Raw genomic sequence first — 14,939 nt, 5'->3', positions numbered from 1 at the left:
AATATCTGTGAGAAAGGGAAAAAAATGCAAAGAACATTGGAAAAAACTGTTAGGAGTAAGCAGTTCCCAAAACACAGAAACTTAAGAAGCCAGCTTTTTAATGGGCTTTCTGTGTCACAAATGACTATTAAAAACAAGTTATAGAATAGCTGTGGTGTAAATTCCCCAGGATTATACATGGAAATGGAGAACGAATTCAACATCTGAGGACAAAACTCCTTCAGCTGGAGTTCACGTCTCTTCATGTAACCCACAGAATCTCATTTTTGTTTGCAAGCAGTGGAACTCATCTCTCATAGGGATCCTCCAATACATCACCAGAACTGAACTTATATTACATTATCTGTTACCTCCTACCCAGCTATTTACTCTGCGTGCAAGAATGTCATGGTTTTGATACCGCAACCTTCCTGCCCTCTTTAACTCCAATGGGACCAAATCCAAGAGGAGTTCTGGCAGGACACACTGTACTCACATTTATGCACGCATGGGGTGTGTGAAGAAGTCTTCATTCTTTAGTAAGACAAGCTAAAGTCTAAAGAAATTTCATGTGAATTAGCCCATTATCCCTACTATGGTGTGGAGAAAAAGTAGCCCTAGCTTTCAGTGTAGCTCAGTTTAGCCCTGTTCTGTATTACACACTTCATCAGACCTGAAAAAATGCTTGCAATTTTGGACAATGAACTAAAACCTTGAAATATCTTTTGGTCTTATTTTGCAATAAATTATAGAATTTACTGTCCTCTTCTCTATTTATACAGTATGGTGGGAAAGCTGGTGAATTGACTGATGAGTGGACTAAATAACTCTCTTTTAGTCCTCTACAGAGAAAATTCTACCGTGACAGACTGATTGGACAGGAATTCGTATATGTTTGTGCTTGAAGACCATAAAAGATTATTTCCATAGTCTTGAGGAAACACCCTTTTATTGTAGAGAAGTTTGTATACACAGATGCAATGTATTTACAACCAGCTTTTCTCAAACAGATGACTGTTTAAAATCCTTCACAAATCTGTCAAGAATGAAAGAAAATGAAGCTCAGAAGCTCAGCCAGCCAACACAACCCCCAAATTCAGATTATTTCCCAAAGATATCTGTAATGAGAGTAGATGGTGTTATTCAGAAGGAGAAAACAGGACTGTGACAAAGATCACTGGATGGATTTCAGGATTGGTTCATTCAAATGCATTGCTTAGTTTGATCTCAGAGTAGATAAACTGTGAAGTAAAATTCCAACAAGCAGATGGGGACCTGCCTTTTGCCAGGGGTGTGAAAGAGACAGGCAGAAAGAGCCTGTCCTTTCCTTCCCTGGCCTCTGCAAGAACAGCTCACAGCTGCAATCTCTCCGAAAAGAATTTGTTGGTCCTGTGTTCCCCTGTAAAGCTCTTTTCCAGAAAAAGGCAGGAAAAGTTCCACATTTCTTCAGTCTACAGAACGGAGACAATGCACTAAGGGTGAGAACAGCTAAGGAATCCTCCTTAGGAAGGGTGTGGACTCACGTGCCAGCCCAGCCACAGGACAGATAGCACCTTGGTGTCTTCTGGTGCCCCTCCAAACTGTGACCCAGCTCTGCACTGCCCTTTACTTGGGGTGCTGTGCAATGGCACCAGTTTAGCTTCAGTCTGTTCAGTCACCTCAAATGCAAAGGAGACAACACAGGGGGAAACAGTGAGAGGTAGAGACGCACATTATATTCCCTTTTCATGTTCCTTTTCAATTAAAAGCAGAAACTTCATCAAAACAAAAAGTCACATGTGCAGGCACTTCTCTGGAGAAGCAATAAATACCTCACACAAGCATTCATGGATGGATGAGTCCCATAAGAAAGATTCTCAGTACAACCAGTTCAGTCATAAAAGGAATCTAACCCCCCAAACACCGATGTATATGAGAAACAGGCAAAACATATCTGCTGGTGCTCAAGGAAGTTACATGCTTAAGTTCCCCACAGGTTGGAAACATGTATCTTAGAATCTGCATAATTTAGTCTACACTCAGCAGAACATTGCGGTATTTACAGGCACATTCCAATGGGAAAACATTTGCATGTTGAGCATGCAAGACACAGCTCTGTCACCTAGTCATGAGACTTTAAAAGCAGGGATTTTGTGACCTCAAATACTATTTGTGAAGTTATTGGGGAGGAAAAAGGTGTGTAGGCAGGAAATGAAAGTTATCAGAATTTGCTAACTTTTTTTGAGCATTAGAATGGCTTCAGGCTGGGACAAAGTGATTCTGTGTAGACCACAGGTTCTGGCTTGTTACACATGGAGTGCTTTGTCTGTTCTCATTTCCCATATTTATCCTTCCCAATTCAATATGTTTCCCATTAGCCCGGTTGATGAGAACAGTGCATAAGACTAATTCTTCTTGCAATCATCATCATTCATAGCATAGTAACTTCAAAAATTCTTGCAGAACAGGAATGAATTGGAATGTGACTTTTTTGGACTTGGTCTGTATTCTGAATGTGGGCATCTGAGAAACATATTTGTAATGCTTTGGAAGTTTTACAAATAAAAAAAATAAAGTTACACTCTGAACCTGATTGAGAATGCTAAGTTCTACGTTCTCTAGCACTGCAGGTCAGACATGGTGGAAAAAGCTATTCAGTGACTACTGTAACCCTAGCGCTACCCCAAATTATTCTGAAACACTACTGTAGTTGCGGCAAATTATTAAAACTACCTACAGAATATTAATCATACAATTTAGGTTTCAATATGTCAGCAAAACAGCAAAGTGTAACCCACAGAGGTTATATCCTGGAAATGAAATTATCAAACTATTGCTTCAATGTCTGTAGAGTAAAGCTATCCTTCCCAGGGACACAGCACTCTCACTTATGCTGACACATAAGGTGGTGGTGGATCTTTAGCAGCTCCATTCACAGGATCATCATATGGTGGTAACAGAACCTGCAGGAAAGAAAAAAAAAGTGTGTATTTTTCAAAAAGAAGTCAGAGATAAAATTTACAGAAAAGAAAAACCCTAAGGCCTTGTCCAAAATCAAACAAACCAACCCCAAACCAACAACAAAAAACCCCAAACCAACAAAAAAACCCCTCAAACAAACCCCAAAACCAAAAAACAGTAAATTATTAAGCAGGAGCAGAATAGCTAGGAAAATAAATAATATTAGCTTGAAATTCCTCCTTTTCAATTTGTACACTGTTTTCATTATGAAAGAAAACATGATTTCTCTTCATTTCTTATTAACCCCAGTGACAACCTGATTTCAGCCGTTCACTGCTGGTACCTGAATTTGTTCAGTTTGGCAGTGATAGTGGCTGCTTCTTCTGCAGTTCTCCTCTGTCAAGAGCACTAAACCTTGTCTCCTGGAGGAGTGCTCAAACTGCCAGAGTGAGAAAAGTCCCAAAATTCTCTCCTTCTGAGCCCTCCCTGGAATAGCCAATAATTATTTTGGAGTGGGGAAAAAGAAAGTAAATGGAGAACAAATTACCCAATGCCTAAATAAATCTCCAGTTTTATGCTTCTAGAGTACTCAGCCATGAGAAGGAAGATCTATACCCTCAGAGGCATTTCAGTGAATACTTCAACATCTGATAGCAATTAGGAAATTAGGACAGGTTTAATCATGTATCATCATCCCCATTCACTAGAGTACAGGCAGCTTTCTAGGACATGGGAGATGCAAGTTCAGGCCACACAGGGCAGAGGAGAGATTTGAACCAAGATTCCTACTTGTTTAGGCAAGCATGCTAGCCATCATGCAATTTTTAATGGCATCAGCGCTGACATTAGTTAGCTTGCATGTGAAAAGGCGAAGGAGGAGCTGGTCTGTGAACCCCAGCAGTGAGTGAGGATAAAATAGATGTCTGAATGAAGAATGAGTGTACATTTCCTAAAATATCTCAATAATGTGTAAGAATATCACTGAAGTGCACTGTCTGAGATACTTTATGCAGCTGATGATAAATTATTTGTAATGGAATTTCCAGATTTCTCAGCATTGCTCTGTGGTCATTAAAGAGCTGATTGTTTAAATGTACATAGGGAAAATCCTGATGTCAATAAAGCCAGTGGGAATTTTGCTGTGAAAGGATTTCACCAGTTCTTAAAGAAGTTGATAACCTGCCTTCTGCAAAGAAACATCCATAATCATCCCTTTTGGACCTCAACCACAACATACAAAATCAGTAGGAATTGTTTTATAGATTTAAATAGACTTTGGATCAGACTTTTGTGGGATAGTTCCAAGTGTGATTCACATTATACTCATGTGAGTTTACAAACATGCATTGATGACCATGTGTTCAAGTACATCTGTGCACATTTGTTAAGATTACAGAATGGCTACCTTGGCATCTTCAGCTCTTAATAAAAAAAGTTTCATTACTTAGAAAAGGAAATAGTCAGAGCCATTGCTCTTCATTAATACCATATGTTTGAGCTTGTAAATGCGGTATTTTATGCACTACACAATCTAAAAACCCTTGTATTTGAAAAGCATTTCATAAATTATTAAATTTATTGCACCTTAAAGGATGCAAGCATCTTATGACTACTATTCTAGTGAAATTAGGACAACATATAGAACTTCAAATAAATATTATGATAAAAATCATAAATATATTTTGCAATGTAACCTCAGTAAATCACAATGCTAAAGCATGTTAACTGTGCAAAGCACTACAGATGAAATCCCCTCCCTAGCACTGCTCACTAGTTTAATAACAGGATTTCTAGTAAAATCCTCATGTTACTAAAAAAAAGCACTAGTTTCTCAAATATACTGAAACATATTCATTAGTTTATTATGATGCAATATGATTAGTAATTAAATCTGATCTACAGATGACTGAAAATGAATCAAGTTCCCTTTGTGAAGATTTAGATGTCTTACTGCACTTTTGTAATGCTATGCCCCAACCTGTGGTCCATTTCTTTCAGGTTCAGAGTCTGTTTCATCAGGTGTGATAAGAAGTGACAGCAGATGCAATCCAAAGAGCTGTCCATCTTCCAGCTAATAAAGATAAGCTGATGAATACTGGACAATACCTCTTCCTGTGTTCTGATCCTCTTTTAGATCCATGTGTCCTAAGACTAATGTGTTTACATCAATATTACTATTTCAGCATTGAGGTTGCTGTCATGTCCAGTAGGTCTCCTGGCCTGGAGAATTACTGACATGAGTGAACTTCTCCATTCCCTTCACTCCTGTATGAAACAAAATCTGTCGGGTAGGAGAAAAGCCTCCTGGTGAGGCTTTTACATCTTGGGAGGTAGGCACTCTTCTTCGTTCTGCAGACCCAAACCTCACATATGGGTCAATGGCCTCAAGGGCCCTCAGAAGACACTTTCTCACTTACCAACAGTTCAACAAGAAGTGAGAGGAGACAGAAATGCCTGTAGAAGTCCAGACAGCAAGGAGATAATACACTGCTATGCCTCAAACACTGAGGACCATTCAAGTGGGCAAGTTGGAACAGAACGTTCCTGGAAAGGTAGAGCTGTACAAAGGTAGGGCAGTCCCTTTCTGGGGGCAATTTTCCTGTTCTGTGGTGACCACACAACATACAGCACAAGTGCAGAAGCAGGGTCAAACAGCAGCCATATCCCTAGAGAGGACTATGAACCACCAAGGACTCCAAACACCCTCCAACTCTTTTTGGGAACTCTCCATTGGAAAACTATTTGTGCTCCATAGTGTTGCATCAGACTCAAAGAATCCCCTCCCTGGAAAGGATCTGGGTGCTCCTCTGCTAACTTGAAGATACATAACCTGATGAACTTTTTGTTTCGTGGGCCCCCACCCTCAATGAAGCAAAAGAGTGACCATTATTTTGACCACAGACATCAAAATTACAACCACCAAATCTTGTCACTGGATCCACGGGCAGTTATGTCTTTCCTCTCCGCTATCTACTCTTAACCTTTCCCTCTCTCTCTCTTTCTTTCTTTTCTTTATATATTTTCTTTGTGATATTTTTATAGAAAAGAACCAAAAAGGCCACATGCCTCCTTTCTGCTGCAATTAAATTGTTTTAAAATAAGTCTGTGTTATATTTACACTGGTCATTCAGTAATATTTCACTCTAATTCACCCCAAGGGGTTTATTAACAGGAGCCTCAGTTACCCCACCTCAGTGGCAGGTCATAACAATACCTCCAGGAGCCATTTTGGAGAAGTCACTGGCTAAATCCTAAGACATATGGATTTCTATAGGAATATTCGAAGTATGTGGGATATGAACTGGGGAGGCTGTTGAAAAGGTTCGGAAGTTTCACAAGAAAATATTTACACTAGAAGGCTAAAGCATATTTGCCAAATGTTTTTGAAGTTTAGTGTCACCTTATTACTGGCAATGGTTTTGTTTGAACAGTTCTATCAGTGAAGACTTTACAGGCTTACACACCCCACATTTTTTTGTTTCAATATTTAGATATCCTGATCTTTCATTCCCTAACATGAACAAAATAGTCATAAAAATAATCAGTGTAGAAGGAGCAGAATTCAAAATTACTACCTTCGCCCAGCAGTGTTTGAGTTAAATGAAGAAAATATGGAGAGAGTATTAGACAAAGGTTATGGTAAATAAATGTAATGGACAACAAATGGAAGAAAACACTCAGCTTGTTGAATACATGGCACCAGCTGGGACGCCAAGTGTCTCACATCATTCATACAGTAAAACCCCTTCAAATTAATTTAACTTTTACTTTCCATCAATGTGGTTTTGTTACTGTTACCTAATCATGCATCAATTTTAAGTCTAAATAATCATCCTTCAGCTTCCATGACAGTTTGAATAACTCTTCAGCCACCTCTAATTACAAATCCTCCAACTCTGCCTCTGTAAAAGATTATTTTTTACAAAAAACAGAGTTTCAGGCCCTTACTTTCCCTTAATATTTTTTTCAGCTTTCCTCAATTCAATCTATTTTGGCAAAAGGGAGAAATATCATAAAACCTGAATTATCTCAGCTTTTAACTGCTTACTTTTAAAATGACCAATATTTTACATGAAAAGATAATTTCATTAAAATTTTAATCATTGAATTTATACCAAAGTAGCTGAGATGAAAATCTGGGTAAGAGTAGTTTTCTGGAGTAATTTCTTGTGTTAAATTTCAGCATGGCTAATGGAAGCAGCTAAGTGCCTTGAACATAAGCCAGCATAGATATTCAGGCACTACATTATGCTCTCCAGAGACATAAAATGGAAGCCAGTCACCAAGCCAAAGGGTGAGTTCAGAAACTGGAAAAATAGAAACTCACTATTCAGTCTTATCTATGAATCTACTTAGAATGGATATAGTCTAAATTAATTCACAAAGTACAAAAAATATATGCATATTTTAGGTACATGGTACCCCAAGGCAGAACATCCACTCAGACAACCGACACATTTACTTCCCAGGCATTCCATTTTTGCATTTCCTTGTTTCTTTGTTGTGAGTTGAGAAAAATGTATGTTAGTTGGCTGAATGCTGTGGGATTAATGTTTGCGGAGTGTTTGCGATTGTCACTCACAAATTACTACAAAAATTATGAAGGACCCCCATTTTTTGGAACTCAGTGATCCCTATGTAAAGACATTCTGGCTTTTTATCAGTAGACCAGCAAGCGAGTTTGGAAATCAGTTAGTTGCAAAGTTCAGTCCTATAGGATGCCTAGAATCTAAAGGACAGAAGCTCCTAACTTCTTTCACAAGCCCTATAACTGCATTAATTGTTTTTAAGAACCATGTACCATTTTAACACCATCCTTTAAGATGCAGCCAGAGGTAACATTACTCACTGTACAGTGTAAAGGCATCACACAGAGACTCTCAGATCAGAGCTCTAGGGGGTCTCAAACCAAGAGGGTTCAAACCCACAGCTCCAATCTGCCATATAAGATTTTCAGTTAGGTTTGAAGGGCCATTTTTTACTGTCGGAAGGAAGGAAGGAAGGAAGGAAGGAAGGAAGGAAGGAAGGAAGGAAGGAAGGAAGGAAATAGAAGAAACTGCGGCTATGTAGCCCATGCTCAAGTGGGACAGGGAATGCTGAGTGCTGGGCTTTGCCCCCAATAGCATTTAAGCATTTTGTGATAAGCAGTTTTGTATAATATGCAGAAGTAATCCATAAATGACCCATAAGAAATCCTGTTCCTGACTTAGCTGGTGTCATCTGAGTGGTTTGGTTAATTGTACTACATAAGCATCTCTCTATTATAAAGCACATGATACAGGATGACCTTCTCTGAAAGAAATAATTACCAAACAAGTTTGCCAATGGCTATAACATATTCAGTTAATATAAGCATATGTCATTTCATATTTTTTACATCCTGGTTAATCTGGTTTTGGAGAATAAGTTTTTTAAGGCATTGCTTAGAAATATATCTAAGAAGAAACACAGGTAAATACTTGTATATTCAAACAGTTTGTAGTTAATCTTGTCCCAACAGTGTTTTGTTTCTTTGTTTGCCTGTTTTGGGGTGCATATTGCATAATTTCAATAATCACTCCATATCTTTGCAGCTGATTCCACATTTACTTGAACTTCCAGGAGAAAATTTTCTTTCTTCAGCACATGTACAAGTTTTCTCATATTGCTGGAGTGATTCCTGTTTGAACTCAAGCTCTTAGATCTCCCCTTTCTGAAGGAGAAAATGTGTTTGGTTCCATATAAGTAAACTAAAATATTTTATCAATTGATTATTTCTGCATTCTCACCCAAACCTCACTGAACTCAACAGAAATCTTTATGTGTCTCCAGAGAGCTTTGGATTGCTTTTTCCAACAGCCATTTGTATTCTCCACTGGATGGAATGGTACACAACAGCTTTGAGTTTGAACAGCATTCTGTTTGGCTGATGTATGAAACATTTGTGAGTTCTCATGACAAAAAACCTTGTTGATGTCTTGTTAGAAAAAACCACTGTAATATACTTTTACCCAACACCTTCTAGAACTTAAATTACAAAAAGAGCTATAGATTAAAGATATTTATGATAAGTACTGATGGTTATAGTGAACATTCAGGATGTTTTCTCAAACTTTAGCTTTTCAGTAAAAACACTGTCACTTCATGCTGAAGGAGTTCAGGTTGCATCACACAGGAGACAGGGACAGGTGACAATAAATAGTTGTGTGGAATTAGGGTCATTACTACTGCAATTTAATCCCGGTCCCATTGCTATCATTTGGAGCTCTGACAAATTGTTTGACTTTGCCTTAGAAGGATCTCACATTTGTAAAACAGGCATATTATTTGAAACTTCTTAAAAGATGTTGGAAGCATCAAGACAGAGTCAAAACTCTCTTGATGATGATGCCTTTTCCTGGTCTTAAAATCAAGAGGCATACATGGTTAGAAGGGGAAAAGGGATTTTACCTTGGTATTTATTTTAAGGACTCTTAGGTGCACATGTCCAGGTCATATGCATTGAGATGCACCCCGCAAAAAATGCCCCCCCCAAAAGATCTGGTATAACATTATAGGTTTTACTAATTAGCATATCTATCAAAGATTCCCCAATGAGAGGCTCAAGTGAGCCCCTCCTCCCCAAGGAACCTTCCCCTGGATGGTTCTATCTTAGTTTACAGAACGTGTTCTGGACAGAACCTTGGGGTCTGGGGCACACTGATCCCTAGCTACGAAGCTTCTAAAATGTTTCGTCTCTTAGCTTGACTAACAAGTCCAAGAATGTAGGGAAAAGCACTAAGAATATAGAAGTTGTAAAAAGGTATAACAAGGGTATAAAAGAAAAGGCAAAAAATCTTCATGGCATCAATGACACTTGCATATGACTGTATGAGATGTGCTAAATTGTGGAAATATTTACAAACTAAATATGTATTTGCAGAAATTTCAGCCTGTGCCTGCAAATGCTTATCCCAAGCTCTTCACCACAGCTCTGTATGTACTGCACATCATTCTTCCGCAGAAGTGACCTTGACATTTTACATACCCAAAGCCTTAGGGAAGGCCAATGTGAATAAGTGGGGAGGAAAAGAAGAGAGGGCAAAAGGAGCCTTTTCTTCCACACAGGTCAAATACAAAGTGTCAGTGGGCTCAGGCCATATTCTGTGTTTCTTAAAAAGAGCAGGGAGAGTAGCCACAAGATGAATAGTGTTAGACAGATGGGAAGCATATGCCAGAGCCAGTGCTGAATACAGTGCTGAAATACAGTCACCGCATGGTGATGCATCAGGTTCAGAGACAACTGAACTGAAAGAGGTTTTAAGCAGCACGTGCCTAATTGCACCAGTCCTCTACTCTGGGTTCATTTCATCTCAGTGATTCCAGCCATGAACAACTGACTTGCACCAATCTGACACCATTGTGTGGTTTGGAGAGGCTTTAATGGTATGCAATCACATTCACTAATTTCATGTTTACTTGCCTGCTGTCCTGTCATTCACCCAGCCAAGAGGAGCGGAATTTCCTCCCACAGCTGTGGTGCTTTGAGGAGCCATTAACTGCAACCTAAAGCATGTTCAGCTGCAGTGAAGCGGCAGCCAGCCTACAAACAGCTCTAGAGGGAAGGCTGCCACTGAGACCACCTGTCCCATTCAAGATAGTCCCAAACGTACTGTTGGGATCTTGACTACACAGATGTTATGAAGATCACCTGGGGAAAACAGAAGATGTCTGTGTGCATACACAGCTACAGCCAGCTAATTGCTTCACTCTGTAGGCTGAAAAGGCTTAGAATAATTCTCTCTTTGGAAGGTTTTCTTGTCAAGTTTGACAATGTGGTTTTCTTCTGAGCAGTCCAAGATTACAAAGGAAAACATAAAATTAATGTATATTTTTTGCTTAAAAGTTTCTGAAATCCAGATCTTCTCAATTCAAGCTCTGTTTTGGAGGCTCAAGCCACAAAGTGGTAGCTATTTCCTTTAGTACTTTGTGTGACAATGAGCTCTGGACTAGATGTAAATATCACTGATTATATAATCAATTTTGTATTTTATTTGAAAGGAAATAAGCCTACCAATGTAGCACTTGTTTTATTTCCTATACAAAATTTACTGGAAGCTAATAAATATACTGATTTTATTGAGGCTGGCCTTCAAAAGTTTTTAATGTTTCTCTGTGTAGGGAGAAAAGAAGTATCATTTATCAAGTGTCTGAAGAAATGTGTTTTTTCTATAATGAGTTCCCAAGAGTTCACAGAATCATAGAATATCCTGAGTTGGAAGGGACCCACAAGGGTCACTGAAGCCCAACTCCAGGCTCTGCACAGTACAGCCCCAAGAGTCACACCATGTGCTTTAGAGCATTGTCCAAACACTTCTTGAACTTTGTCAGTCTTGGTGCTGTGACCATTTCCCTGGGGAGCCTGTTCCAGTGCCCAATCACCCTCTGGGTGAAAAACCTTTTTCTGATATCCAATCTCAAATTCCCCTGATACAACTTCAGGCCATTCCCAGTGGTCAGCAGAGAGAAGAGATCAATGTCTGCCACTACACTTCCCCTTGTGAGCAATCTGTAGACTACTATGAGGTTTCCCCTCAGTCTTCTCTCCTCCAGGCTGAACAGACCAAGTGACCTCAGCCACTTCTCACACAGCTTCCCCTCCAGACCCTTCACCATGCTTGTGGCCCTCCTTTGGACACTCTCTAATAGCTTTATATCTTTCTTACATTGTGGTGCCCAAAACCGCACGCAGCACTCACCAGTGGGAGAAACAAGAAGTATTAAAACTAAATCCACTGAGAATTCAGTTTTCTATTTAATCCCTTAACAAGAATTCACATTTTACATGGACTGTATGAAAAGGCTGACAGCCTTCAGGAGAAGAGGGAGCTTTTTTCCAGTAGTGAAGAAAGAGGAATAATAATAATTCTGTGGTGAGATGCAGTCAGATGTTGCATACAAGACAAGCACCAGAGACAGAAGTAGGGATTAGCTTTCATAATGCTGCAGTTAAGCACTTGCATGTAGGAACAGCTCTCCTGGATAAGTTAAAAGGTCCATCCAGATCACAGTAATTAGTGATGGATGATAAAGAAACAGAAGTGCAAGACATAACAATGAAAGAAATTAAGAAAGGGCAGTGCAAGCATGCATAGTTAAAATTTGCCCAGAATATTCTCTGAAGTGTTACAAATTTGAATGTCAAGGACTTGTTGGGCTACTGGTCATTACAGGAATTTTTTCTTCCACTGATTTTTCTAGCCTGTATTTCAATCCATATTGATGTCTAACACTGCAATGTCCCCTGGCAAGCAGTCCCACAGCTCATCTAGGTGTTCCATGAAGAAATACCTTTGGTTTGCTATGAAACCTGCCAGGAGCTATTTCACTGAGTGTCCCCTAGCTCTTTTGATAATCCAGGGACCACCTCCTCTGCCACTCATGACTTTAAAGACCTCTTTTAAAGATTCTCTCTTGTTCTGCCCTCTTTCATCTCACTAAGGATCCTCACTCCCCTGCAGTGCAGTCCCCACTTACCTTCTTCATACTAAGAAACCCACTTGACAGTTTTGGGTCCAGGCTGAAGGGAGAGCTCCAAGACCAGGTATGTGAAAGGTGCTGGGGAGGTAGCTGACCTACATTCATACTCAGGAAAGTGGCAGGCACTTTCACCCACCTGACCTGGGTCAGATGATCTTCCAGATGAGATTGACTGCCCTTTAGAAGCAATTCTTATAAGTAAATGCTTATAAATATGTGCTTCAAAGGTGCTTGTTTACAATGTAAATGGATGCTCTTGTCAAATAAGTCCAGTCAAAGCAAATGTCTCTGAGGAAGTAACAGAGCAATGTCTAAAACAAAATGTTCCTATATTTTTCTTCCTCCTCGTCCCCAGATAAAAATAGCCCTGGGTATAGGGCCAAACCCAAAGCTTCATATCTGAGCCAAATCTTATTTAATATCAAATGAGAGATGTTTGACTTTGCTGTATACACAGATGCTGTTCTGGTTTCATTTGGATGCTTTTGCTTGAAAAATCTGTCCGGAGTGTGCTGGTTAATTACTATTTAAAGATTTCATTGTATGTTGTCTGTCAAATAAATCCCAAGAAATCTTCCTCTCAACATGGACAGGAAGTATTTTCATGTTTATGTGTATGCATTTCCTTTAGAAACCACACTAGAACGATTACAGATGGAGTAACTGGAAGCAGAATAGCTCAGAGATAATTTATAACCCTATTCAGCAGAGAAGTAGGGCTCAGTGATGCAAAATCATCTGTGCAAAGTTAGAGCTGGTATGGCTTGTTTTTCTTTGGTAAAACTGTTTGTTTATTCCAAGCCACTAGCTCTCCAAGACACTATTTAGGAAACTTTACATGAGTTTATGAAATTCTGTAATGAAGCAGCAGTGTTTTCAGCACTCCAGATAGATGAATAAATGTATATATTTCTAGGATACAACAACATTTAGGGACAGATTGTGATTACCCTTGCCTGGGAAGAAAATTGAATTCAGGAAGCTATTGTCTTTTTTCATCATGTGCAACCTCATAAAAGTAATCCAGACTAATGGTGTAATTACTCTCTCCATTCAGAGGCATGGAGCAAAAGCCCTCTTCAGGTCACAGATGTCTTTCCTACATCTTGGTCAACCTCATAGTGCTTCATCTCTAGTTGTACATCATGATTTTGTACAGGCAGAACAGTTATTTTTTCAATTTTTCCTTATTTTTTTTTCAAAATGAGCATTTTCTGGATGAGCACATGCTTTCTCAAGGTGTATTCATCTACAATTCATCAGTACTGAAGACATTGAAGCATACTTTCACTCTGTGTAACAAATGGTTGGTGTGTTGTCTTGAGTGCAGAAAACTGTGGGAGAGCACTACTCTTTCAATGGACTTTTTAATTACCAAACTACATCTCTTTCTAATCTTATCTTTTACAATTACATCGTGTATTCCACTCAAGAGTTAACAAGACAGAAACCTGGATATAGCTCACAGGACAGCCAAATTGTTTAACAAGACTGGTTATCTGCCAAGAGTGTGGTTATCACAGCCGTGCTTACATTACAGATGGTGCTGGAAAGGCTTCTGTGTATATAAAAAAATCTATTACTGTCAGTAAATCACAACTGTAAAGCACCTGTCAGCCAGAAACTCCCACAAACTTTTGCAGATCTTCTAAATTTAGTAGATGAATACCCACTCAGCCTTGTTCTTTCTGAAGTTGAGTGTCTGTCCCAGACTTAATTTAAAACAGACCTCACTTTCCTCACTGCTCATAAGACAGAGGACCAAACCCACAAGTGCTGTGCAGTTTGGAACAGACCGCAGCGGACAGTCCTGTGTCCATAGAGAGTCCTGAGGGATGCTTGGGAAGCGCGCAATTGCTCTAAGGGAGCCACTAAAGTGAAATGAAATGAGACTGAAAGTCCATAAGTTAACTGAAACCACTAATAACCACAGAAAGACAGACCTCTTGACCACTGCCAAACATGAGCAGCTGGGTGCTCCTCCCTGGTAGGGAGCTGAGCGTGGCCTCCAGGCGATCTCAGAGAGAACACAGCCACCCGCTGAGCCACCAGCTGTCACTGCTCCCACCCACCCAGCTGATGGTTCTTCAGCATCTGCATGGTTTGCAGGGTTGGGAAAGCTTTGTCAGAGAGGCTTGGGGTGGGAGGGACTGGGATGTGTGAGGAGTTCCTCCTCTGCTTGGAAAAGGCCAGGGTTGTGCTGTGCTGTGCAAGGGGATGTGATGAGGTGACACCAGATGAGGTAGTGCTGGAGCTGCAGCAGGACCACCCCTGGGGGAGCGGCTCTGCAGCAGGGCAGGGCTCCTGTGCAGGCCAACTCTATGGCTATAAAGCCTGAGTACATGGCTCTTTACTGCTGGGACTCTGCCTCTCACACCCTGCTGCAATTCCCTGTTTGAGCAACACCTGCCCAAGTGGATTCTCACCTCCCCCGTCCGTTGTTGCACAGCGTAACTGTGACTTGAGCCTGACCTGGAAAATTCACACACAGCTCAGCTTAACACCCATATATCCTTGGCAAC

The 14,939-nt window shown here is 39.9% G+C and overlaps 1 protein-coding gene across 1 annotated transcript in view; it reads right to left on the bottom strand.

Annotated features, from left to right (window-relative positions):
• Positions 1-911: 911 nt before the first annotated feature.
• LAPTM4B (lysosomal protein transmembrane 4 beta) overlaps positions 912-14,939 on the bottom strand; it is a 61,752-nt gene continuing 47,724 nt past the window's right edge. The window contains exon 7 of the mRNA XM_042035949.1: positions 912-2,921. Within this exon, the coding sequence (XP_041891883.1) occupies positions 2,847-2,921 (75 nt within the window). The 3' untranslated portion in view covers positions 912-2,846. The remainder of the gene's footprint in view (positions 2,922-14,939) is intronic.

This window comes from Corvus kubaryi, unplaced genomic scaffold (genome assembly GCF_017639235.1).
Source record: "Corvus kubaryi isolate FWS band 111438036 unplaced genomic scaffold, C.kubaryi_AGA036_p1.0 37385, whole genome shotgun sequence".
Lineage (NCBI taxonomy): Eukaryota > Metazoa > Chordata > Aves > Passeriformes > Corvidae > Corvus > Corvus kubaryi.
Note: the sequence above shows the minus strand (reverse complement) of the source record. Positions and strands in the feature narration are given on the sequence as shown.